Source organism: Heterodontus francisci, chromosome 26 (genome assembly GCF_036365525.1).
Source record: "Heterodontus francisci isolate sHetFra1 chromosome 26, sHetFra1.hap1, whole genome shotgun sequence".
Taxonomy (NCBI): domain Eukaryota; kingdom Metazoa; phylum Chordata; class Chondrichthyes; order Heterodontiformes; family Heterodontidae; genus Heterodontus; species Heterodontus francisci.
In genome coordinates this window covers 64,620,082-64,647,743 of record NC_090396.1, presented here as the reverse complement: position 1 = coordinate 64,647,743, position 27,662 = coordinate 64,620,082, and the positions used below count along the sequence as shown (strand labels likewise).

The window sequence follows — 27,662 nt, the reverse complement described above, 5'->3', positions numbered from 1 at the left end:
GTGTCAACAATGACCACGCTAAAACATCAAGGCATACCATCCTTTTGAATCACTGCAGTGTGAAGTTGACATTTGGTTTACTCTTCTCTAAAGGATAGAAGATAGAAACAACTCCAGTGTTCGTGATAAATGCTGACAGATGTTACAGATATACAGTATGTATACTTGGAATGATCACAACAGAAGCCCAGGATAAAGATGTTAGTCCCAGCATTAACAAGCATGTCAATTCTAATTTCAGTTTAATTCCAGGACCAGCATAAAATAATTTAGCAATGATATTTTATTTTAGCACACACATAAAAAAACGACTTTATAACTCATTCCCACTTTAAATGAGTATTGTTAGGCAGCTGGTTACTTTGCATAACTATTCATGGTAAATATTTACACAATCGTTACACCAACATTTATCAGTTTTTATTCAAAATTATTACTGGAATTAATATTCTCATTTACAAACCTCTACTGTTGATGCCAAATTTAGAATCTTTAGCACTCCCTACAATATGCATGCAATATCGTAACTAGGCTGGCAGTGCCACAATATAATGAAATATATATAATTTTTTAAAAATGCAAAAACAAGTGATTTAATGAACAGTTTTTCAATATTTTTAACAGAAATAGGCTGTTCCATAACCTCTTACACAAGTGTTTAAAAATAAAAACAAATCTGCATTTGTTTTGCCCAGGTAGTTTAATGTACTTTATGTTTATGATCTAATAGCTAAAATCAATTGCACTGCTGTTTCCTGATAAATGCAAATTTGCTTGCCAAAAAGTTATGCTTGGACTAGGATTTCGACTTAGGAAGTGCAGCTGAAGATAGCCACTTGGCAAACAACTGAATGAGCTGAGGTACATTCAGAAATTTAATCTCAATACAAATCAGGGAGCTAGAAACATGCAGCATCCATAGAACAGAGGTTGACATTTCAGGTCTAACTTTCATCAGAACACAAGTCTGAAACATTAACCCATCTTTTTCCTTTAAATTGGGGGGTGGGTGACCAAATGTGTATTTCGAGTAGTATCAAATTCTTGCTTCAGATTCCATTAAATAAAGCTTTTTTATTTGTATATACAATGGAGAATATTTGACAGTAAAAATTCAGATGAAAACAATTAAACTGCTGTAAGTGGTTTTCTCTAAGTGAAGCTGGTCAACACTTAACTGTAGTTGGAAGGTAAGTAGTTTGGCGCATGGATCTAGGATGATTTTATCTGCAGTCTGACTAGACAATGAATTGCGAGCTATCATCGTCACTCACTGTGTGAAGACTTAACTTGTTGAATTTGTTTTCAGAGAAAAGCACACAATAACAATGTGTTTGTTCACTGCTTTGAAAAACAAGTTAGTTCTTGAATGTAATGTGGAAAACCCATGGAAATGTAACAGTAAAATCTTAGAATCCATCTAAATACAACTACACCCATCTATTCTGTCTGAGATAGTTTACTTTGGGTGTTATACTTCACCAAGGACTACTTACGTGCCAAAAACAGAAGCAGCATGCAACAGACAGAGCTAAATGATCCCACAACCAATGGATCAGATCAAAACTCTGCAGTCCTGTCGTGAATGGTGGACAATTAAACAACTAACCGGAGAAGGAGGTTCAACAAATGTCTCCATCCTCAATGATGGAGGAGCCCAGCACATCAGTGCAAAAGAAAAGGCTGAAGCATTTGCAACCATCTTCAGCCAGAAGTGCTGAGTGGATGATCCATCTCAGCCTCCTCTGAGGTCCCCAGCATCACAGGTGCAAATCTTCAGCCAATTCGATTCACACCACGTGATATCAAGAAACAGCTGAAGGCACTGGATACTGCAAAGGCTATGGGTCCTGACAACATCCCGGCTGTAGTACTGAAGACTTGTGCCGTAAAACTAACCATGCCCCTAACCAAGCTGTTCCATTACAGCTACAAGACTGGCCGACAATGTGGAAAATAGCCCAGGTATGTCCTGTCCACAAGAAGCAGGACAAATCCAATCCAACCAATTACCACCCCATCAGTCTACTCTCAATCATCAGCAAAATGATGAAAGGTGTTGTTGACAGTGCTGTCAAGCGCCATTTCATTAGCAACCACCTGCTCACTGATGCTCAGTTTAGGTTCCGCCAGGGCCACTCGGCTCCTGAACTCATTATAGTCTTAGTCTAAACATGGACAAAAGAGCTGAACTCAAGAGGTGAGGTGAGAGTGACAGCCCTCGATATCAAGGCAGCATTTGACCAAGTGTGGCATCAAGGAGCCCTAGCCAAATTGAAGTCAATGGGAATCAGGGGGAAAAGTCTTCATTGGTTGGAGTCATACTGAGCACAAAGGAAGATGGCTGTCATCTCAGCCCAGGACATCACTACAGGAGTTCCTCAGGGTAGTGTCCTAGGCCCAACCATCTTCAGCTCCATCATCAATGACCTTACTGCCATCATAAGGTCATAAGTGAGGATGCTCGCTGATGATTGTACGATGTTCAGTACCATTTGCAAATCCTCAGATACTGTAGCAGAACGTGTCCATATGCAGCAAGACCTGGACAAGTGCCAGGCAATGATGATCTCCAACAAGAGAGAGAATCTAACCATCTCCCCTTGACATTCAACAGCATTACCATCGTTGAATCCACCACTATTAGCATCTTGGGGGTTACCATTGACCAAAAACTGAACTGGAGCAGCCATGTTAAGTACTATGGCTACAAGAGTGGGTCAGAGACTGGGAATTCTATGGCGCGTATCCCACCTCCCGACTCCCTAAAGGCTGTCTACCATTACCAAGGCACAAGTCAGGAGAGACATGGAATACTCTCCACTTGCCTGGAAGACTTCGGTTCCAACACTCAGGAAGCTCGACACCATTTAGGACAAAGCAGCCCGCTTGATCAGCACCTCATCCACTACCTTAAACATTCACTCTCTCCACCACTGATACACAGTGGCAGCAGTGTGTACCATATACAAGATGCACTGCAGTAACTCACTACGCCTCATTCAACAGCACTTTCCAAACCCGTGTTCACCTAGAAGGACAAGAGCAGGGGAACACCACCATCTGCAAGTTCCCCTGCAAGCCATACACCATTCTGACTTGGAAATACAATTGCTATTCCTTCACTGTTGCTGGATCAAAATCATGGAACTCTCTCCCCAACAGCACTGTGGATGCAACGGCACCAGATGGACTACAGCAGTTCAAGAAGGCAGTTCAAGATGGCAGCTCACCACCACCTTCTCAGGGGCAACAGGGATGGGCAACAAATGCTGGCTTTGCCAGCAACACCCACATCCCATGAAACTAATTTTAAAAAAAGTGTCTTACAAATTACTTTATAACTTCATTAAAATAATGTGAACTTAGGCTGCACAGTGGGGCGGCACAGTGGCGCAGTGGTTAGCACCGCAGCCTCACAGCTCCAGCGACCCGGGTTCAGTTCTGGGTACTGCCCGAGTAGGCAGGTGGTAGGAGAATTGAGGGAAGGTGAGGATGTGGTAGGGAATATGGGATTAATGTAGGATTAGTATAAATGGGTGGTTGTTGGTCGGCACAGACTCGGTGGGCCGAAGGGCCTATTTCAGTGCTGTATCTCTCTATGTCTCTATGACTAAAATATTGGCTGGTAAGAGCAATTTCTTAAATTTATTCACCTTTTCTCATCATAATGTGTGGTTGTACTAGAGAGGAATGATTACTCTTTTATAATCATTTAGCAATACAAACTTCCTTGAAATGCTTGGGAACACTCAAATGACAAAACTGTTTTTCATAAGAACATAAATAGGAGCAGGAGTAGGCCATCTGGTACCTTGAGCCAACTCCACAATTCAATAAGATCATGGCTGATATGATTGTGACCTTAACTCCGCTTTCCTGCCTACCCCCCATAACCCTCGACTCCCTTGTCAATCAAAAGTCTGTCTAACTCAGCCTTGAATATATTCAATGACCCAGCCTCCATTACACTCTGGAGAAGAGAATTCCAAACACAAACAACCCTCAAAAGAAATTCCTCCTCATCTCCATCTTAAATGGGAAACCACTTAATTTAAAACTGTGCCCCCTAGTTCTAGATTCCCTCACAAGGGGAAACATCCTCTCAGCATCTACCCTGTCAAGCCACCTCAGAATCTTAGAAGTTTCAATAAGATCACCTCTCAATTTTCTAAACTCCAATGAGTAAACACCCAACCTGCTCAACCTTTCCACATAAGACAAACGCCTCATCCAAGGAATCAGCCTAGTGAACCTTCTCTGAATTGCTTCCAATGCAAGTATGTCCTTCCTTAAATAAGGTGACCAAAACTGAACATAGTACTCTAGATGCAGTCTCACCAATGCCCTGTAAAACTGTAGCAAGACTTCCCACTTTTATACTCCATCCCTCTTGCTATAAAGGCCAACATTCTATTTGCCTTCCTAATTATTTGCTGTACCCACATGCTGACTTTTTGTGATTCATGCACGAGGACACCCAGATCCCTCTGTACGACAACATTCTGCAGTGTCTTTCCATTTAAATAGTATTCTGCTTTTCTATTTTTCCTGCCAAAGTGGACAATGTCATGTTTTCCCACATTATACTCTATCTGCCGATATTGGCCCACTCACTCAACCTATCTATATCCCTTTGCGGAGTCTCAGTATCCGCCTCACAACTTGTTTTCCAACCTATCTTTAACTTCTTTTAACGTAGAATATTCCACATGAGAGAGAGTCAGTCGGAGTTAGAATCGTTAGCCTAAGTTCAGGTTTAGGATTATAAATAGAACTTGATTTTCAATGCTCACTGGAATCCCTTGATCGTACAAATGTACGGAGATTTCCTCTGTAGTGTAGTTAAATCATAATCTTCTATATAAAAGGGCAAGTTTACAGTTTCATTACATCTAATGCACAGAGGAAACCTTGGACCATTGTTTAACTTTTTTTGAATGGCTCAAATCCAGTTTAATCCATAATTTTATTTTGCAAAATGGACAAAGCTGGTCTTCTTTTGGACTGCAAAGTCAGACTTTGAAGGTTTGTTCATGGGCAACAGATACTAAGGTTTAGTGTTCATATCAAATTCTTATCCCCACTATTTTTAGACAGACCATCTATTTTATTTTATTAAATAAAAACAGAAAATGCTGGAAATATTCAGCAGGTCTAGCAGCATCTGTGGAGAGAGAAACAAACAGAGTTAACGGCGATGACCTAAAGCTGCACTATACTCTTAGGGGTGAGTAGGTGCAAGGCAGAACTTCATCCATCTCTCCAACTCCACCTGGACCCACCCCGAGATTCTCAATATCACTACTCAAGAACATAGGGCAATGCTGCAGCTAGACTGCTGGTGTAACATTTGAAGTGACAGAGCAGCAGTTTTTAAATAGGCCTCAGCTAAGATCAAAGTCCACACATGGAATTTTTTGTGCCAAACTGGTGGAACAGGAGGACTCAACAAGATCTCTCCCTCCATCAGAGGACTTTGCCAGTACCATCACTGCCATTACCCTGAACCTCCGTGACCTTACACAACCTAAAACACGGAGACAGGTTGGAAATGGGTTAAGACCAGGCCATACACAGGCACCCTGTGGCAGGTAGGGAAAGACAATTAGTGGGGGTCCCGACATTGGCAGAAAATCCAGGTTAGGGCAGGAAGGCAGCAATATGCCTCATCAATTTTTCAATCATTCCCATGGCAACCTTGATTTCAGTCTGGATTGTGGAGGAAAATTTAGCCCATTATCTTAGTAAAAAAAAAAATTTAAGGTCTTGAAATTACACCATCAGCAACCTCACAGTGAATATCCAGTGACAAACCAAAGACACCTCATTGGCTATAAAGAGAGATTATGAAACTAAGATCCTAAGCCACAAATCCCAAATGAAGAAGCCAAAAGTGTCGAGCCCACTTCCCGTTATCAAAGCGTGCCCCATGTACCGAGAATTCTAAAACACACACTTACATAAAGAAACCCAGAGATGGACATTTCATCTTTTACTTTACAAATCAAAGACGACTGCAGAAATTTCATATTTCCTATAGATTTGTGATTGAGGATTATGGATAGCAGGCCTGAATGCAGCCAGTAATTGTTAATGATTTGCTTTATTTGAAGATTCCATTGTTGGTATGGTTGCTGTTTTCCATGAAATATGAACAAAGTTGCTGCAGAAGAAAGATAACTGGGAAGGCAGTACATCTGAAAACAGTCTGGTCAAAATATGCTATCAGTTTACATTACTGTACTGCTCCAGATATCAAAACCATTGTACAGAGCGCATTTGTTTTTCCCCTCCTCTCACACCACCACCACCACCACCAACCCCCCCCCCCCCCACCCCCCCGGATATTTTTAGCAGGAAGCTAACTAAGTGATGAGTGCCAAGTATGTTTTGTTTTTGCGTGCCAAAATCTGAACTCAAAGTGATCTAGCTGTAAACTGTTGTATAATGTTTTCCTAGATCCCTTAAATAGCCATTGCATAATACTGCATGGCTTCAGCTCCATAAATTCTCTAAACATTTTACTATGCAGGCTCTCATTTTAAAAAAAACTTTAATGCAGTGAAGATATCTCAGTGCATTCTAGTAAGGGGAAAAAAATGAAATTTTAAACCTTCTCCAGGTACTTTTAAATGGTGTACTAAGAATTTTGATAAATACAAAGTACTCCTCTTCCAATTATCGAGCAGAATAATTAACATTCTGAAAGATAATCAAGAACACTGCAGCGTTCTTAACAGATTTCAGTTCAAAGTCCTTTGCTTTCTCATTCTCCTAATGCCGCCACTGAAAGTTGTCAATCACCATCTGGGCAAATACATCAAAGGCTTGGGGACAGCCTAGAGGGGTCAGAGAAAATTCATGGCAGAACCTCGGACTCACACAGAAGGAAGCCCTGAGAATAACAGTTGCCCTATATAGACAAAATTAACGATTGCAACCGGACACTTCAAAAGGCTCCTGCATTGGCAAATACATTCATTCACAGAGAAAATTGTACACAGTTGGGTCACTTTATTGGCAGACTATACACAGACATTAGTTGACTGCTCAATGCACTGAATGGCACAAACAGCATTCCAATCAAACTTTTCCATTTGAAGACAGAAATTGAAGTTGTTAGGATGGGAAAATTCCTTCCATCATGATTCAAAGTGATTAAGGCACCACAGGTCTGTTACGAATTTAATGGATAATCTAATGGGAAGTGGGTTCTTTACTGGAATGTCTGAAGCCTGTTTCACCATTGTGTTGCTTGTGATATTATTCTATACACTAGTAGCAGAACCCCAAGATGAAACCAGTGTCATCATACACAATGGCAAGCTTGGTTTAAAACAGCAACTATTTTAAAAAAAGTTGTCATTTAATTTTGGAAAAATAAAACCATTTATTTCAATCAAAAGCAGAAAATAAGAGCGAGTGTGTGGCATAGCAAGCTAGATGCTACCCTTTCAACGCCCAGGATTAGATTTTAAATCCAACCCCAGACTGATGGGATGAAAGTCTTCTCCACAATCACTTCTAAGGTGGATCCCTTTGTGAAGTTAAATCCTTCAATTAAGCCCCCCAAAAAATCTCAGGACTGCAGCAAAAGACATGCTACACAAATACTCCGAGTGGTACCTATTGCATTTATATATCACCTTTTATTTCCAAGACTAAAAACCCTTTACCGCTAATGAATTAACTTTTGAATTGCAGTCACTTTGAATAGGAAAATGTAGCAGCCATTTTCTACACAGCAAATTCCCTCTGACAGTTAATCTGTTTTGGTGTTGGTTGAAGGATAAAAGATAGCTCAGGCTCTTTCTCCTCTGAATGGTACTAAAGGATCTTTAATGTCTACTAGAACAGGCTGGGGTGGGGTTTACCTTGCCTGAAACTAAGGAGAGTAGTCCTGACAATATTGCAGTCAAGTGCTGATCTGGATTATGTTCTCAAGTCCTGAAATGCAACTTGAACCGTAACCTCCTGGTAGTGATCTGATCAGGGTAGCCGTTGTCATGCAGGACACCTCTGATTCGCCCTATTTCAGCATCAAGCTTGCACAGTGAGTAAATGGCAAGGACCATATATATTATTACTTATACTAATAGACAGGGCCCTGTTCTTTGCAGTGGTATTTCAATGCCAGTGAGATGCTAGGTATATCGGCTGTACGTCCCAAAGACTGGTAGATCGCATTAAACAGCATGTCCCTTCCGCTGTTTGCGGCGGGCAAGGTACAAACCATACCCAACCAGCCCGAGCTTGCAAAACTCAAAACAGTGTCCAACATTAGATGTGTTTCCGCAATCGGACAACATTTGCTAAATAATCCTCAGCATGCTAAGAATTACGTTGACAATCAATTTAAGATAGTCAAGCAGGGCTCGCAGTGCGGCATATTTGCACGTACTGGAAGCTCCATATATTAATACACAGGGCCCTGTTCTTTGCAGACAGAAAGAACACGTACACACATTGCGCCTGTTTCAGCTAAACAATATAAGTGACAGCCATTCGCTGGTTCATTCCTCAGGACAATGCTCTGACCAGAGTCAATTTGCCTGGTTTAAATTTCAAACAAATCTTGGCAGTTAACTGTCACTCACCATAAACTGGTGCATTCTCCACGGCATTGCCTCTATCAATCAGAGTTCACTTGCCAACCAATCAGCACTCTTTTCTCATGTCGTCTATATCTGTTGCTTTCCCTTACAGTGGTATTCTTGCAAATTGTTCTGATGAGTGCAAGATGAAAAGCTTCGACAAAATGTTTGTTTTCAGCAATACTCATGTTCTGTACTACCAAACGATTATTTATTACATATTTGCTGTCTTGAGGCATTAGCTGATGTGACAAAAATGGTTCAAAGATTTGTTAAAAGTGGTCAAAATTACCTCGACACCTAGGCTGTTTCGAGTGTTATTATGCATACTTCACCAGATACGGTCTTCTGACATTTAAAGCCTAGTCTTTGAGTGTTATGAAGCAAAAGTAAAAGCTATTAAAATGGGGTATACCAAAAGATATCATTAAGTGGTGGAAAGGGAGTCATTGGGGGGGGGGGGGGGTGCAGTGGTGGAGAAGAGAAAGAGGAGGAAGGGGAGAGAAAAGATGCAAGAGGAGAACAGAAGAGAGGCGGCACAGTGGCGCAGTGGTTAGCACTGCAGCCTCACAGCTCCAGCGACCCGGGTTCAATTCTGGGTACTGCCTGTGTGGAGTTTGCAAGTTCTCCCTGTGCCTGCGTGGGTTTCCTCCAGGTGCTCCGGTTTCCTCACACATGCCAAAGACTTGCAGGTTGATAGGTAAATTGGCCATTATAAATTGCCCCTAGTATAGGTAGGTGGTAGGGAAATATAGGGACAGGTGGGGATGTGGTAGGGAACATGGGATTAGTGTAGGATTAGTATAAATGGGTGGTTGATGGTCGGCACAGACTCGGTGGGCCGAAGGGCCTGTTTCAGTGCTGTATCTCTAAACTAAACTAAACTAGAACAGGAGAGCAAGAGGAGAATGTTTTTGCTGTTTTAAACCACAGATGGAGTTTTCAGTCTTTTCAAATGGCTGATTAGCCCAACGTAAGTTACCCTTTACACATTCAATCTGTCCCTGATTTCTGATTTATCTGGGGAAACATTTTATAAGTTTTCTTCATTATGTTCTTAAACATTACACCACATTTAGATCAAAACTTTATTAACTGTAAAAAGGATCATACTTTAAATCCTTTTGAAATAAGCAATCACCCATCACAAGCAATGGTCAATGTGAGTTATAGTACATATCTACTGTTAGTTACTACAAAGCAGCCTTAAGAAGCTCTGACGCACACTCGAGCCATGGAGATGGCTGATATTCAAAATGTATCAGCCACAGCTGCAAAATGATGCATCAACTCTCTCCCCAGTCTAGCAGTGGGAACCCTTGTGCTTTTGAGGCATAACTTTAGGATGAAAAAGATTGAAGTTAAACAGGGAATTGCACTGGCAATCCAATGGATGGAGTTAATGGACTGTTCACCTGCACTATATGCTAAAAAAGTGCAGAAGCTGGGAGCACTTGAAGTCAAAAAGGAAAGAAAGTAGGGAAGGTGAGAAATAAGAGTGGACATAAACAAGATAAATGCAAGGATTGTCAGAATGTGTGTGAAATTACCAAATAAACTACATGTTTAGAGTGGTGCCAGATTTCTATTGCTAGCTATTTAGGTGTCCTTTTTATTTGGAAGTTAAAACCAATGTTAGAACAGATTCTAGGTAATCCAAAAAAGCACCGTCTCATTTGTTTTGATATTAACCGTTATTCCAGCTATAACCAAGCTGAAGGAAGAAATTTTGCCCAGCTAGATGTAGAATACTGGGTCATGAAAAACAGGACAACAGGTCACTAGAGTTTAGACTCCAGAAGAATCCTTACTGCCTTTAAAAAAAAATAAGCACTGGTACAAAACTATGCAAATTATAGCCAAAGTACTGCCTTGTAATTCATGAATGGATACACACTCTTGTGCCTATGTAGCAGTCCTTGCCTTTCACAAACAGTGCAGCCACATGTGTTTGTAAGTTTATTTTTGTTTCTTCCCAAGTAATCTGATGGATTAAATCAGGGTCTGAAATTACTATCATCTTGTTTGCCCAGAGCAAACATACTTTTAGTATTGCTGTACATCAATGGAGATGTTTGCTCTGCAGCCAAATAAGCAACTGATTTGAATCATTTTATATAGCTGCATGTGTAGAAAATAGATCACAAAAATTAACCCTAACCCTAAAGTTAAACACGAAACAGAATTTTAATACTTCTTAAACTTGTGTATGTGTGCTTACATGAACTTTAGACCTGCAATATATTTAATACAAATTAGAGTTGCTGATTATTTTAGTGCAGATGACCTCTAGATTTAAATACAACAAATCAGTGCTAAATCAAACTGATTCACATTTAGCTGTATATTGATAAGAGTGTGACATTTGGAAGTGAGTGTCAACACCAAAGAGCCTGAGGGCAGCTGGATGTCAAAGATAACAGAATAAAAAGCTACTCTGATGTCCATCACTCACATCTGTCAGCTTCCTATTCCTGTCCCATTAAAAGCCCCAGCTTTCTTCCTCCTAACCTGAAGCCATTAATTTCTTTTTTACATCAAGGCAGCAGATTACCAGACTGGGCCAGAAAACATCAAGCTACCATCAGATAAACAAGTCTATTATTGGCAGGAGTGATCAAAGCACTGCATATCACTCAGTTTGCCAATTCTCCTTGGCTTTCTAGTTCAGAAAATCAAACACAGATGAAACCTCATAGATCCTCAAAGTGAAATTGGTATCAACCCTTTAAAAAAAAATCCTATTGTTCTAGAAAATGGAAGCATGATGAAAATATCATGAAACTTTTGGATCAACCTTAAAGTGAACAAATCCCAATAGCACCACAAAAATCACTGCATTTGGAACCTTTACTTATTGGACCCAAACACTGATTGCTCCCATCATATTGCAAGTGTCTGACTGCAAGTGAATAGTTAGAAACTATTGCCCACAGTCAGAAGATGGCCTTTTGGCAAGGAATATAAATAATTAACTGGCCTACATAAAGTTATAGATCAGAATCAAATATTTACACACACCACCTCGTTTAATCATGCAATGCATCACTGCACATTTTAAACGTTTGTACATTCTATTTTGTTGGCTCCTACTGTGACATTTCATTTTCAGACTTCAACAAACCCTTCACAGTTCCATTTGCCTAAAGAAAAATTAAAAATGACATCAGTACAAGAATAGGATTTTTCTAATATCACAATTTATTTTTGCTCCTTTTGGCAAAATTAAAATCCCCTGGATTTTGCTGTGAGTGGCAAAGGAACGGCATTTGCAGTTCACCTCGCATACAGTTGCCCAGAGAGTTTCGTGGGTTTGTCAGCAGTGAAATTTTTAGTTTTCGGGTGTCTAATTCAACCACCTCCAGGCGCGTATCCATTGTCTCTCGAGATAAGGAGGCCCAAAAGAAGAAAATTCAATGAGGCACCCTCTCCCAGGAATCTGTGGCATTTGTGAACAGGTAAAGCAGCAGGGAGGCTCTTCAACTAATCAGATTGAAGAATTCTCACAGACATACAGACTGCAAAACAGGAAGTAAGGAACAGGAAGCAAAATAATGATTGAGACATATACACGGGATTAAGGGAAAGACATAAAAGAAACAATTTTCTTCTGAGGGAATGAGATGCCACACTTATAAAATTATTTTTTGACAACCAGAGGTTGTTCAGCAGTAATTACTTATACCGTCAAAAACATGGTTAATCCTGAACGTACAAGCCCTGACACTTTCATCTGCCTTTAGATGAGAATAGTGGGTAAGTAGCTTAAGTTCATGCCATTAAATTGATCTCTACAGATTCCATTGGCAAAGCCTGCAACACTGCATCCTGTGGGGAAGCAGGGCATCAATGACAGCAACTTCTGGATTTCCACATTTAACTGTGCATGTGTGGACATCAGCTATCAGTTGTACCCCGTAATAATGGCAAGAACTAACAGCCTTGCCATTACTAGTACAGCAAAATCCAAGCTATTATTTCTTCAAAATTTGGTGACTTGAAATTATTTTGGGCTCTTAAAAACAAACACTTTTACACCCATTTTGTATCTCTGTACCACACATGGATAAAACATCTGTCTGGGAACAAATCAAAATGCAACAAATTTAATTCCTAGGTTTTGGATGATAAACTGATGAATAAACTATTTCAAATGAGACACAACAGTCCTTCAGAATGCAACTTCTTTGAATTCTTTGATGAGTTAACAGAGTAGACAAGGCTCATTCAGTAGCTCTAACATATCTAGATTAAGACCTTCAATAAAGTACTACATAATTAACGAATAAGGTCAGAGCATGCTAAGTTAGGGGACAAGCCTCAGAATGGATGTCTGGCTGCTAGTAGGAGTAAAGGGTTGCTATTTAGAGTGGCAGAAGGTGGAAAGTGGGGTCCACATGGATCAGTGCTCGGAACACTGTTATTCACAATTTATATCAACAATTTAGAGCTGAGAATCAAAAAGACAATTTCTAAATTCGTGGATGACATAAAATTGGGGAGGGATAATCAACACTGTGGAGGACTGCAACAAATTACAAGACAAATTTAAGAAACTTACAGAATGGGCATTTAATTGACAAATGAATTTCAACATAAATAAGTACAAAGTATGACATTTTGGTAAGAAAAATAAGGAGGTCACATTACTTAGGAATCTAAATGGATAGAGGAGCAGAGTACAAATACATAACTCACTAAAATTAGAGACGCAGGTTAATAAGGCTACAAAAATGCAAACCAAGCACTGGGGTTTACTTCCAGAGGAATATTTATTTATTTAGAAATACAGCACTGAAACAGGCCCTTCAGCCCACCGAGTCTGTGCCGACCAACAACCACCCATTTATACTAACCCTACAGTAATCCCATATTCCCTACCACCTACCTACACTAGGGGCAATTTACAATGGCCAATTTACCTATCACCTGCAAGTCCTTGGCGGTGGGAGGAAACCGGAGCACCCGGCGAAAACCCCACGCGGTCACGGAGAACTTGCAAACTCCGCACAGGCAGTACCCAGAATTGAACCCGGGTCCCTGGAGCTGTGAGGCTGCGGTACTAACTGCTGCACCACTGTGCCGCCTCTATAAATACAGCACTGAAAAAGGCCCTTCGGCCCACCAAGTCTGTGCTGACCAACAATCACCCATTTATACTAATCCTACTTGAATCCCATATTCCCTACCACATCCCCACCATTCTCCTATCACCTACCTACACTCGGGGCAATTTATATTGGCCAATTTATCTATCAACCTGCAAGTCTTTGGCTGTGGGAGGAAACCGGAGCACCCGGCGGAAGCCCACATGGTCACAGGGAGAACTTGCAAACTCCACACAGGCAGTACCCAGAACTGAACCCGGGTCGCTGGAGCTGACAGGCTGCGGTGCTAACCACTGCGCCACTGTGAATTTATGTTGCGCCACTGTGAATTTAATAGAATTGAAAGGTAGAAAAATTGTTAAATTTGTATCAAACCTTGGTTAGACCATGCAGTACTGTGTACAGTTCTAGTCGCCATATTCTAAAAAGGATATAGCAACACTGGGGAGGGTACAAAAAAGATTTACAAGGATGATACCACAACTGCATGTTTATACCTATCAAGAAAGGATGAACAGGTTGAGTCTCTCTTTTTCTTGAAAAAATACTGAGGGTGACCTAATTAAAATTATGAAATCCTTTGATTGAGCAGACAGAGAGAAAGTGTTTCCACTTGGGGGAAGGGCAAATCTAGAGGCAATAATATAAGATAGTCACCAAGAAATTAAATAGGGAGTTCAAAAGAAACTCCACCAGAGTGGTGAGAATGTGGATCTGAGGTCTATAGGGGATGCACTACAAAAAAGGATTGCAAAGCTACTTTCTATAGTCATGAAGTAGGGGAACCTCAAAGGTACGTAAAATATTAAATGTTGCAGATAAGATTAATTCAGAGTAAATGAATTCAGGAGGAACAAGAGGACATAAATAGTGAAAAATAAATTTTAAAGTATAATTATTTCCCAAGCCTGCTAAATATTTCCAGTAATAAGCCAAGTGATGTGGAGGTAAGAGCATTTGGGGAGTTCAAAATACAACTGGATGGTAAGTTGAGTTAGGGTAACAAGAGGATCAGCCTTTATGAGCTGAGTGGTCTTTTCTTATCCTGGACTGCTGCATTATAAAGACCTATCATAACATGTTGTTGGAATGCGGGACAAGGATATCACTAAGAATATGGGCTAACTGACCATCCCACTTGTTTATTAATAATGCACATTGTTTATAAATCTGGTGGTTAAATATAAAATAGGAACACATTTTCTCATCAGCAGTTATTGCATTTTTTCGTGTTATTACAATGCTCATGCCAAGATTTGAATGGCTGGATAAATCATGTGTATAGAGCACTGTAACCATGCCCATAATGGCTGGCTCAGCAACAAGCAATTAATCTAACTTTATAAGGATGCAAATGTTCTGGAAATTATTACGCACAGAATAATGGATAGCTGGGGGTGGGGGAGAGAAAGGTGATTCTAAGGCAGCAACCTCATCAAGGAATTCAGATGACACTACAAATGGAAAAGGTAAATCTCAAGTGGTTTATAATTCAAGTAAGCCCAGAGATAAAATTACAGTCTCAAAAATCACCCCAGGTCATCGATTTTGAATATACACCAAGTTCCCAGAGTAGGTTTAGTTCATTTTCTGTCATTTCTTTTTAATTACACCATGAAAGATGCCAGCAGCTGCGTGGGCTGATTATCCCTAAAGCGTGAGGATACACAGGCTAAGAATTAATGATTGTGGCATAATCATTCAACTTGGAAAGATAATCAACAGTTGTCTTGTAATTTTGTGATAAAAAGTTGTTTATAGATTTAATATGCAGGGTAAGCCAACCACAGTAATTTCATACAAATAGTTTATCACTTAAAATAGTTCTTCAAATAATATGAGTGTACATAACAATGCTTAAAAATGTTGCTGGTTGGGCTACACAGCATAAGTAAACAGAAAAATGCCCAATCACAAACTCACTGGTTTCATAATGGAATGAATGAATCAGCTTTTAATGTGGTAACTGGTTAACATGCATTTCTCTTTCTGCAGTCTCTGGCACATATCAAGATCCGAATGCTGGTATTTACATGTTCAAATGCCTAAAAACAGTAAAATACCTTTTTTTACCCCTGGGACTGTTGTAATGTGTGAGTACAAGTTCAGTATTTATCATGATTGCTCATGTCTGTTTTGATCACTCACTCTGTCTTAAGTGTTTCCTTGTGTCAAATGACCATTTACAAAGAAACAACAGACACCAAAATATGCGTATAAGATAAAACTCGCTTGTGATGTTAAAACATTTTTTAAAGTGCTGATTGCAGCTGGACAGAAAGAACAAGCTGCTGTATTTATAAATTACACTATCAGAGGCAGGAAGCAGAAAACTGATGTTAGGCCCTCATTAAATAGTGTTTCAAAGGCGGCTCTCCAGACAGCCAAATGTCAGGTAAAAAGAACATCCCACTGTGCAATTTATTTTCTCTCTACAGTACAAACAATTAAATGAAGTAACGGTAGGGATTAGTTTATTAAACTGTTTTTTGAATTCTAGTCACTGCTGTTAATGTGTAGAGATACAGCACTGAAACAGGCCCTTCGGCCCACCGAGTCTGTGCCGACCATCAACCACCCATAATCCTACACGAATCCCATATTCCTACCACATCCTCACCTGTCCCTATATTTCCCTACCACCTACCTATACTAGGGGCAATTTATAATGGCCAATTTACCTATCAACCTGCAAGTCTTTTGGCTTGTGGGAGGAAACCGGAGCACCCGGAGAAAACCCACGCAGACACAGGGAGAACTTGCAAACTCCACACAGGCAGTACCCAGAATTGAACCCGGTTCGCTGGAGCTGTGAGGCTGCAGTGCTAACCACTGCGCCACTGTGCCGCCCCGCTTTGTATGCACTATTTGCAGTATGAACGAACAATGACAGATAGGTAAAGACACTCTGGCCCATCCAGGTTGTCCCACACAAAAGTGATACCTTGTATATCACAGTATAGGCACTCTCCACTGCACCCAAAATCATGTGATCTCCTGGGAGAAGCAAAAAATCAGAACCATGGCAATTTGGAGGGAAAAACTCTGGGAAATTCCTCTCCTATCAATCTAGGCAGTTGAAACTAGTTCAGGACATCATTCTGTCGCAGAATTCCCTGAAGTATCCTGCAGTGGTGTTTCGCAAGAATTGCTGTTGGGGAGGTGATGTTCACTCCCATCAGAAACAGGCCCAGCTCTCGCTTAAATAATTTCAGCAAAGCGGCAAGAGATGGAAGCTTGTTCCAGAGGTCCACTATTCTCTGGGAAAAGAAGCACCTCCTGATATCTAACCAGATCTGGTCCTTGGGGGGCGAGAGGGGAGGGGGAGGCGAGAGGGGAGGGGGAGGCGAGAGGGGAGGGGGAGGCGAGAGGGGAGGGGGAGGCGAGAGGGGAGGGGGAGGCGAGAGGGGAGGCGGGAGGCGAGAGAGAGGAGGGGGAGGCGAGAGAGGAGGGGGAGGCGAGAGAGGAGGGGGAGGCGAGAGAGGAGGGGGGGAGGCGAGAGAGAGAGAGACAAGGGGGGGAGGAGAGAGAGAGAGACAAGGGGGGGAGGGAGAGAGAAGGGGGGAGGGAGAGACACAAAGGGGGGGAGTGGGAGGGGGGGGCGAGGGGGGACAAAGGGGGGGAAGAGAGGGTAGGAGAGAGAGACAGATTCCTTCTTGCTTCTGTCCACGGTCAGTCACTGGCTTGTCTCCTTTGTCCAAGGGAAACTACCAGTTTTCAGAGAGGTGGACCGATGGTCACATGACTGCCTCAGTGTATTGCCTGGAACCTTCTAATGAGATTCAAGTTTAGGAATTTCAGTCCGTCAGTCCTCAGGATGGTAACTGCTGGAAGACTTGGCCCTTTGAAGGTTAATGAGCCATGATGGCTTTGAATGCTAATGAAAGCAATTTCCTGTGGTTCACTCAATATAGCGAGCCACTGTTTTGGGTACAGGCTCATCAGACATGTGTCTCCCCTTTGAGGCCTTGGAATGTGCAAGGTGTTCAAATGCAAATTGCGGTGGCCATCTTGGCTGCCAGCTTTTTTAAAAATAAGTTAACGGTACAATTCTAGCTCTGTTTCATTAAAGGTTTAATGTAGGTTTCCAATCGATGAATTAAAAAATCCCCCTTTGGCATAGAAGGTTTTCTTTTTTTTAATTCTTTCATGGGATGTGGGTGTCGCTGGCAAGGCCAGCATTTGTTGCCCATCCCTAATTACCTTTGACAACTGAGTGGCTTGCTGGGCCATTTAAGTGCAGTTAAGAGTCAACCACATTGCTGTGGGTCTGCAGTCACATGTCAGCCTGCAGTCACATGTAGGCCAGACCAGGCAAGGACAGCAGATTTCCTTCGCTAAAGGACATTAGTGAACCAAATGGGTTTTATGACAATCGATGATAGTTTCATGGCACTATTACTGAGACTAGCTTTTAATTCCAGTTATTTATTAATTTATACTTGCCTTTATTAGCCGAGGCATAGATTATAAGAGCAGGGAGGTTATGATGGAGCTGTATAAAACGCTGGTTAGGCCGCAGCTGGAGTACTGTGTACAGTTCTGGTCACCACCAGGAAGGATGTGATTGCAATGGAGAGGGTGCAGAGGAGATTCACCAGGATGCTGCCTGGGCTGGAGCATTTCAGCTATGAAGAGAGACTGGATAGGCTGGGTTATTTTCCTTGCAGCAGAGAAGGTTGAGGGGGGAACCTGATTGAGGTATACAAAATTATGAGGGGCACTGATGGGATAGATAGGAAGAAACTTTTTCCCTTAGCGGAGAGGTCAATAACTAGGGGGCATAGATTTACGGTAAGGGGCAGGAGGCTTAGAGGGGAGTTGAGGAAAAGTTTTTTCACACAGAGGGTGGTTGGAATCTGGAACACACTGTCTGAAGGGGTGGTAGAGGCAGGAACACTCATGACTTTTAAGTCGTATTTAGATGAGCACTTGAAACGCCATAGCATACAAGGCCACGGGCCAAGTGCAGGGAAGTGGGATTAGTTTTGGACAGGTGCTTGATGGTCGGCGCAGGCACGTTGGGTGGAAGGTCCTGTTTCTGTGCTGTAAAACTCTATGACGTACTCATTAATTAATTGAATTTAAATTCCACTCGCTGCTGTAATGAGATTTTTGAACCCTTGTCCCCAGGGCATTGGTCTGGGTTTCTAGATTACTAGTTCAGTGATAGTACCACTACGCCTCTGTCTCGTCTTCCGCACCCCCCCCCCCCCCCCCCCCCCCCCCCATCTTGACATCATGAAAAGTGCTCTATAGACAGTCTTTCTTTTAAGGATGCTGCCAATATAATTACTGTTACTTACCATTCATAAAAAAAACCAATTCTGTTGAAAAACAATCATTGCTGCACATAACTTCTGCAAAGCTCTCTGTTGGTATTTTTGCGTTACAGGTATCAGCACTAAATAAAAATGCACCATTACACAACATAAAAGTACAATAGATCTTGCTGTGATCCTTATGAGTGAAAGGAGGCAAGCTATCTGAAACTCGACACACATTATAAAGTATGTCTGACATCACTGTTCTATTGATGTGGGCAGCCTCAAACAGTAAATGGGTGGAGGCAAAAATCTGAAATTCTAATACATGACAGATGATACAGGGTGGATCTAAAAGTCCATGGTAATTAATACACACCTTTGGAATATGAAGAACCTACACTTTGTTGTAAACACTACTTCATTATTATCTGGCTCATCTATAGAAAAGCTTCAAAATAAATTCCCATACTGCTTTTATGGAATGGTGTAGCCATTCTTTAAAGTTTCAACCTAATCAAAATGTAACTCTTGAATGATTGCATATCTTTTACCTCACTTTTGCTTTTATCAATGGATAACTAAACCACCCTGAAAAGCAGCTCTCAGATGAAAAACAGAATTTCGGTTGCCAACAAATGTTAAGTTTTCCTGCCTATGGGTTGATATTTCTAACTGACTCAGGAGATGTATCTGTTGAAAATGTGGAACTCCATTGCTTTTTTCCCCACTGTGCCCATGCAGTATTTTATAAGCCACCGTGTTCTTAATATTTAGAGTGTGTGAAGTGTTGCATTGATTAAGTAATTTTGAAAAAGAAAATTAAATGGGCCCCTTTACGAAACTGAAATAAACAGGTTCAGAAAACCTTCAGAATGGTAGAAGATTGTGTGTTCAGTCAAAAAAAAACCTCCTAAATTAGCCTACTAAAGATTACAGAATAGTATCTGAAGATATCAGGATTGTCTCGTTAGTTTAATATTTTAAAACTTGCCTATAAAGTGGAACATTATAGCGCTGATTTATCAGCAACATAGAAGGATATCAAAAAGAAAAAAAAAATGTCAGGAAATAACCAAGACGGTAAATCTATCCAATCCAATTTGGATGCTGAACATGAAGGTTATAATGACACCAGCTTTAGCCACCACATGTGGTTTAGACATCTTAAGACATCATAGGAAGTGTATAAATAGTTCATATATACCCTCAGTAGATATTTTGACACTTCACAGTTTGAACTAAAAACACTGAATATCATAAGTTATGTTCTGAAATACATGTGTTTTACTCTGAAGTTGCTGGAAACTTTAGCTACACGATGGTTTTATTACAAGGGATAATTTTGTTGACAAGTGTGGTCTGCCTGATGCTTCAAAGGCACTCAAGTATCCTTCCGATAGTGCTAGTGCATGAAAGATTACATATAATTTATAGGAATCCATAATTATACATCATTGCAAAAGCTGGTTATTCCTTAAATACTTCTTAAAATGTCTTAGTTTGGTCCTCCAATTGGCTGCTAGAAATGAAAACAATTTTATGCCAGCTCTTACCCAATTTTGCCATACTTGGTCCACATCGCTACAAATGAATTTCAAAATATAGAATACTATATTTATTGACTTCAGCGTCAGATAGAGTTATTTGGTTGTCAAAGACATACCAATTATTCCCAAAATGATTTACAATGTATTCTGAGTCTTCTTGTTGGAGCTGCAGGCTGACAAGTCCCTGAGTCCTGATGGACTTCATCCTAAGGTGTTAAAAAGAAGTGCCTAGTGCAATAGTTGATGCACAAGTTTTAATTTTCCAAAATTCCCTAGATTCGGGGAAGGTTCCGTTAGATTGGAAAATAGTGAATGTAACTCCTTTATTCAAAAAGGGAGACAGGAAGCAGGAAACTACAGGCCAGTTAGCTTAATATCTGTCATCTGTCTTAGGGAAAATGTTAGAAGCTATTATTAAAGATGTTATAGCATGGCATTTAGAAAAATTCAAGGTAATCAGGCAGAGTCAACATGGTTTTGTGAAAGGGAAATCATGTTTAACCAATTTATTGGAGCTCTTTGAGGGAGTTACATGTGCTGTGGATAAAGGGGAACTGGTGGGTGTATTGTACTTAGATTTCCAGAAGGCATCTGATAAGGTGCCACATTAAAGGTTATTGCAGAAAATAAAAGCTCATGATGTAGGGGGTAACATATTGGCATAGATAGAAGATTGTCTAGCTAACAGGAAACAGATAGTAGACTTAAATGGGTCATGTTCTGGTAGGCAAGATCGAACGAGTGGGATCTTTGCTGGGGCCTCAACTTTTTACAATTTATATAAACGATAAAGGGACGAAGGTATAGTTGCTAAATTCGCTGATGACACAAAGATAGGTAGGAAAGCAAGTTGTGAAGAGGACATGAGGCTACAAAGAGATATAGATAGGTTAAGTGAGTGGGCAAAGATTTGGCTAATGGAGTATAATGTGGCAAAGTGGGAAATTGTCCACTTTGGCAGGAAGAATAAAAAAGCAAATTATCTCAATGGGGAGAGATTGCAGAGCTCTAAGATGCAGAGGGATCTGGGTGTCCTAGTGCATGAATCGCAAAAGGTTAGTATGCAGGTACAGCACATAATTAGGAAAGCTAATAGAATGTTATTGTTTATCGCGAGGGGAATTGAGTACAAAAGTAGTGACGTTATGCTTCAGCTATACAGGGTGAGACCACATCTGGAGTACTTTGTGCAGTACTGGTCTCCTTATTTATGGAAGGATATAAATGCATTGGAGGCAGTACAGAGGTGGTTTACTAGACTAATATCTGGAATGAGCAGGCTGTCTTACGAGGGAAGATTGGACAGGCTAGGCTTGTATCCACTAGAATTTAGAAGAGTAAAAGGCGATTTAATTGAAACATATAAGGTCCTGAGGGGTCTTGACGGGGTGGATGGGGAAAGGATGTTTCGCCTTGTGGGAAAATCTAGAACTAGGGGTCACTGTTTAAAAATAAGGGGTCACCCATTTAAGACAGAGATGAGGAGAAATTTTTTCTCTGAGGGTCGTGAGTCTTTGGAATTCTCTTCCTCAAAAGGCGGTGGAAGCAGAGTCTTTGAATATTTTTAAGGCAGAGGTATGTAGATTCTTGATCAGCAAGGGGGTGGAAGGTTATCGGGGGTAGGTAGAAATGTGGAGAAATCAGTTCAGCCATAAACTTACTGAATCGCGAAGCAGGCTCAAAGGACTGAGTGGCCTACTCCTGCTCCTAATTCGTATGTTCAAGCACTTTACTGGATGTAGAAACTTCCAATTGATGAAGACTTCAAGCACCGGACAATAATATAATGGTACTTGGAACAAGTGCACTTCAGTCACATATGGTCTGCGTTAGATGGATTTTGACAGTGCTAAACAGAAACTTTCTGCTAACACTGCGCAATTGTCCTAAGCTGCTTTATTAGGGCACTTACCAAAATTTCCAACATTAGGTAATTTATACAAAAGCTCAACCAAAATGATTTCCCCCAAAAGTAAATATTCCATTTTTGTATGTGCTCTTGCCCAAATGAATAAGTCTAATGGCATAATTAATTTTTAAGTTTTCCCAATTAAAGCCCATCCTTCCATTGTTGCCACCTCTTATCAGGTCTGTGTCATACCTCCCTCCAACAGTACCAGGAAACAATGTCACACACTGAATTAACTGAGAAAAATAATACTTAAGTACTTGTTTGATGCTATCCCACCCATTCCAATCCATTCTGGCTCCTCATGCATCATCATTATTAGGAAGAAAGGCATGCAAACAGTTTATTGTTAAAGGATGGATGGCCTCTAAGTTGACCATCTGAGTACCAGTGTGGTACACTAAAGTGCATGCAACCTCCCCTGTGAATTTTTAAGAAATATTATCTACCCAAAACTAACCCACAGTGTCAACTCAAATTAATCTGACGAAGATAATTAACTGTTTATATATCTATTTTTACCATTCTCTTCTAAAGGCAGTGACAGATGAAGTACCTTGGCTGCTTGCCCATTGTTCATGTGCAAACTTAAAATGTTAGCACTGTATAACCATGGGGCGATTGGGGGGGGGGGGGGGGGGGGGGAATCTTACCCGCAACTGTAGACACTAGATAATGAACAGAAGTATAATCTCTTGCTAATTTGCCATCTCCCAGACCTGGAACAGTGCAATTAATTGTAACCACCTCAATTGAGAACCGTTAACTCAGCCCAGACTGGGAATCTTTGTGGTGAGCAGGTTCAGCACCGCGATGTATTTCATACCAAGATACTGGGCAGTCACTGAAGTGCAAATAGCGCAAATGCAAGCAAATATATTTCAGTAGTATGGCAACATAATTGGGAACTGTTATTACAAACTGAGCTATTTATAGAGTTAACAAATAGATTCATTAAAATTACTGTTTTCTGTTGTACAAGTGTTATAAAGAGAAGGTATCAAAGCCAACAAAATATCAATGCACGGGTCAGATAATTCATCAATAATCAGCAATCACAGGCCATCCTTGATTTTCGTTTGTAGGGATACCTGTGTCACACTGCTGCCTAGCTGTTCGTAATCCAGAAATGCTTTTATACGCATAACTACATGTTGATAATAAAAAAAGCAAATACGTTTTGTAGCCTTATCAAAGTGTTCAGAGTTAGATACTTCAAAGGCAATGTCCAAACAGAAGATCACATGTGCAATGTAGAAAAAGCATTACTGCCCAAGATCTGATTGAAATATAGTGTAAACCTGGAACACAATAACCTATCAGACATATAGTCTGAGGGTTGAAGTAGAGAAAAGTTATATTAAAAAAAAACAAGTTGGCAGCCATAAACATTATACCCACCCTTATGTATCTTGAGCTAATTAAGAGATTCTGAATCATCTTTCAAATTGAAAACACAAGTATTCAGGGACTAACCACTTTCATTACAAATCTGTAATTAGATTTCTGTTATTAATTATGCATAATCTTTTATACAATACAACCATTAAAAGAGAACTTGGGTTTCTTTGAAGCAATGTCAACACAATAAGATTGCTCATCATCAGTAAGTACTCCAGCTGGTTTCCAGAAAATTAATAAAAAAAGTTTCCAAACACTTCACTGATGTTTAGCTTTTTAGCTAGAATCAAGTATTGAATATGCACACACGTGTTTTTTTTGTAACAGCACAAAGAATTAAGAAAATGATTTGTACAGTTTTGAATAGCTTAACTGCAGTGAAATCAGTCCACTCAAACTAGCTCCATCAGAACACATCTAATACACAGCTAAAAATAGAAAATAGAGACCTCGGTACTTGCTTGAAACCTAATACATCTCCAACCTTTTCCAGTTCTGCTGAACGGTCATCAACCCGGAACATTTTCTGTTTTTATTTCAGATTTACAACATTTACAGTATTTTGCTTTTCTAGTACACAGTTGTTCATCCAAGCAGTTGTTAAATTTTATGATACTTTCTTCTTCCTCCTCCACCATCCTTCACCCCCAAAGATAAAAAGCTGGGTTCTACTGCTAATCAGACTTAACAACCATCAAGCATGTGGTTTTTCCAAAGTATTGAGTTCTAATTGTTTCTGAATAATGTTCAATAGCATAAAGCTAACTGAAAAAACGCGAATACATTTCGATTATTTAAAGATAGATTAATAGTTATATAATCTACTGAGTTGACTTTCAATCAATTGCACATTAATTCTGAAGGACAGGATAAACTGTCACTTAGAAAGGCGCGGAATAATCAGGGATAGTCAGCATGGATTTGTTAGGGGAAGGTCATGTCTTACTAATTTAATTAAGTTTTTTTGAGGAAGTAACAGGGAAGATTGATAACAGTAGTGCAGTCCATGTGGTCTACATGGATTTTAGCAAGGCATTTGACAAGGCCCCACATGGCAGACTGGTCAGTAAAATGAAGGCCCATGGAGTACATGGAAATGTGGCAGGTTGGACCCAGAATTGGCTTAGGGACAGGAAACAAAGTGTAGTAGTCGACGGATGTTTTTGCAAATGGAAGGCGGTTTCCACAGACATTCCACAGGGCTCAGTGTTTGGTCCCTTGCTGTTTGCGGTATATATTAATGATATGGACTTAAATGTGGGAGGCATGATTGGGAAATTTGCTGACGACACAAAAATTGGCCATGTAATTAATAGTGAAGAGGATAGCCACAGACTCCAGAATGATATCAATGGTTTGGTTGAATGGGCAGGAAAGTGGCAAATGGAATTCAATCCAGAGAACTGTGAGGTAATGCACTTGGGAAGGGCAAATAAAGCGAGGGAATACACAATAAACCGGAGGATACTGAGAGGGGTAGAAGAAGTGAGAGTATTTGGAGTGTATGTCCACAGGTCCCTGAAGGTGGCAGGACAGGTAGATAGAGTGAAGATGGCATATGGATTGCTTTCCTTTATTGGTCAAGGTATAGAATACAAAAGCAGGGATATGATGCTGGAACTGTATAAAACGCTGGTTAGGCCACAGCTGGAGTATTGCATACAATTCTGGTCACCACATTACAGAAAGGACATAATTGTTCTGGAGAGAGTACAGAGGAGATTTACAAGAATGTTGCCAGGGCTTGAAAGTTGCAGCGATGGGGAAAGATTGGATAGGCTAGGGTTGTTTGCCCTGGAATTGAGGGGGCTACGGAGAGACTTAATTGAGGTGTACAACATTATGAGGGGCCTAGATAGAGTGGACAGGAAGGACCCGTTTCCCCTGGTGGTGAGGTCAGTTACCAGGGGACACAGACTTAAGGTGATTGGTGGAAGGATTAGAGGGGACATGAGGAAAAACTTTTTCACCCAGAGGGTGGTGGGTGTCTGGAATTCGCTGCCAGGAATGGTGGTGGAGGCAGAAACCCTCAATTCTTTTAAAAGGTACCTGGACACGTACCTGAAGTGCTGTAACCTGCAAGGCTATGGACCAAGTGCTGGAAGGCGGTATTAGATTGGGCAGCTAGTTTTTTCGGCCGGCATGGACACGATGGGCTGAATGGTCTCCTTCTGTGCCGTAATTGTTCTATGGTTCTAAGTGCTACAAGTAATCAAAATGGGATGGATTCTGAAGAATAACTGAAAGCAAGTGTTTGCAATCTTACCTGGAACAGTGTTGCAGTTAGGTCATCGACAAGTACTTTAGGTGGTGTTTTAACTATAAAAACAGAAACCATTATGAATATAAAGTGAATGTCAATAGATTAATTGGCTGATCTGAGAAATAGAGCCATAGGTACATTACTGAGCCAAAAGGAAGACCTACAGTACTATATGGATCTTAAACTCAACACATTCAATAACCTTTACACAGCTTTCAATTTTAAACCTATTCTAGATCTGACTTATAGCTATTCTAAAATTGTTAAAGAGGAACGATTTACTTCCACACCCTTCAGACCAACAGAAAGTGAGTTGTGAATGCCCACACTACTCGCAAAAGCCATTGTAGAAGGTAGTGATATTCCATGCAATTACATGCTTGCTCCAACCAAGGGCTCTTGTCATATAGCTATCAAACACAATACAGTGCTTAGTCAATAAAAATGCTTTGGGAAGGGATTTTATAATGACAAACTGACACAATGTTTCTGAACCTTGGGAAGGAATCTTCGAAAAGAAAATAATCCTTTACAATAAACTTTCTCTGTGGGGAAGGCTCTTTAATCTGATTCTTCCACATTTTTGAATTTTTAAGACCTGAAATGGTGGTATAAGACCTGAAATAAGTTTTAATGATTGCTGTATCCTCTCAAACAAACCACCATCTTGCAATTATACAGGGCCTTTCACACAGATCATCCAAAGGCATTTTGCAGAGATGGAAGGAAAAAATGGATGCCAAGCCACAGGAGAAGATATTAACTTGTCCAAAGGAATGTCTTAAAGGAGGAGGAGAAGGGAGGAAATCCCAGTGTGTGGGGCCAAGTTGACTGAAGGTATGGCTGCTAATGGTGGGGTGAAAAGATGGAGGATACAAGACAGAATGTCAGACAAGCAGTATGACAGCAGAGAAGCAATGGAGGGGTTGAGAAAATGGAACAGGTATGCTGATAAGATGTATACATGTATAAGCTGACTCAGTGTCAGCAAATGATGCGACCAAGGGACAGCATGTCGAGGAGGTGGCCAAGAATAGATTCTCGGGTGATTCTCAAGGTGACAGCGCAGAGGTAGAGGTGCTCCAGCTATGACTGGACAGATTAAGAATGGATCAAAGTGAGGGCAGTGCAACCAAAGTAAAAACTGCTAGCTTTCAGAGGCCAGTTCATGAGCATGAACTGAAAGCTTCATTTATAACTGCCAGTGAAGCAATATGTTTCTCATGCTTTTCCAGTTCTACAAGGTATCTTGCAGTTACAGCATGCATTTTTGTAGATATCTCATTTAGAGGTACAACTACAGTTTAAGATGGCGATGTGAGGTCCATTTTATATTTGAGCTGCAACATACTGTATCATGTGCCAGGACAGAGGGGGAAATTCCAAGGTGGCATTGACACTTCGCTGTATCTAGACTTGAATTCTTTATCATAGTAACCAGGTTTAGAATCCTTTATTTGGGAAATATGTCAATCCTTATTGTTAAGTTGCAATGAGATTACCTTAAAGGTTAGTAAGAGGATGGAACATTGAGAATCTTTTTTGGTAGTTTTTCACAGCACATTATCCT

General features: G+C 40.6%; 1 protein-coding gene across 3 annotated transcripts in view; it reads right to left on the bottom strand.

The window, feature by feature from the left end:
• The window catches only part of aspscr1 (ASPSCR1 tether for SLC2A4, UBX domain containing), a 255,059-nt gene that overhangs the window by 60,276 nt on the left and 167,121 nt on the right, over positions 1-27,662 (bottom strand). For all 3 annotated transcript variants that reach the window (XM_068058424.1, XM_068058425.1, XM_068058423.1), the window contains one exon: positions 26,096-26,148. In XM_068058424.1, the coding sequence (XP_067914525.1) occupies positions 26,096-26,148 (53 nt within the window). The remainder of the gene's footprint in view (positions 1-26,095; positions 26,149-27,662) is intronic.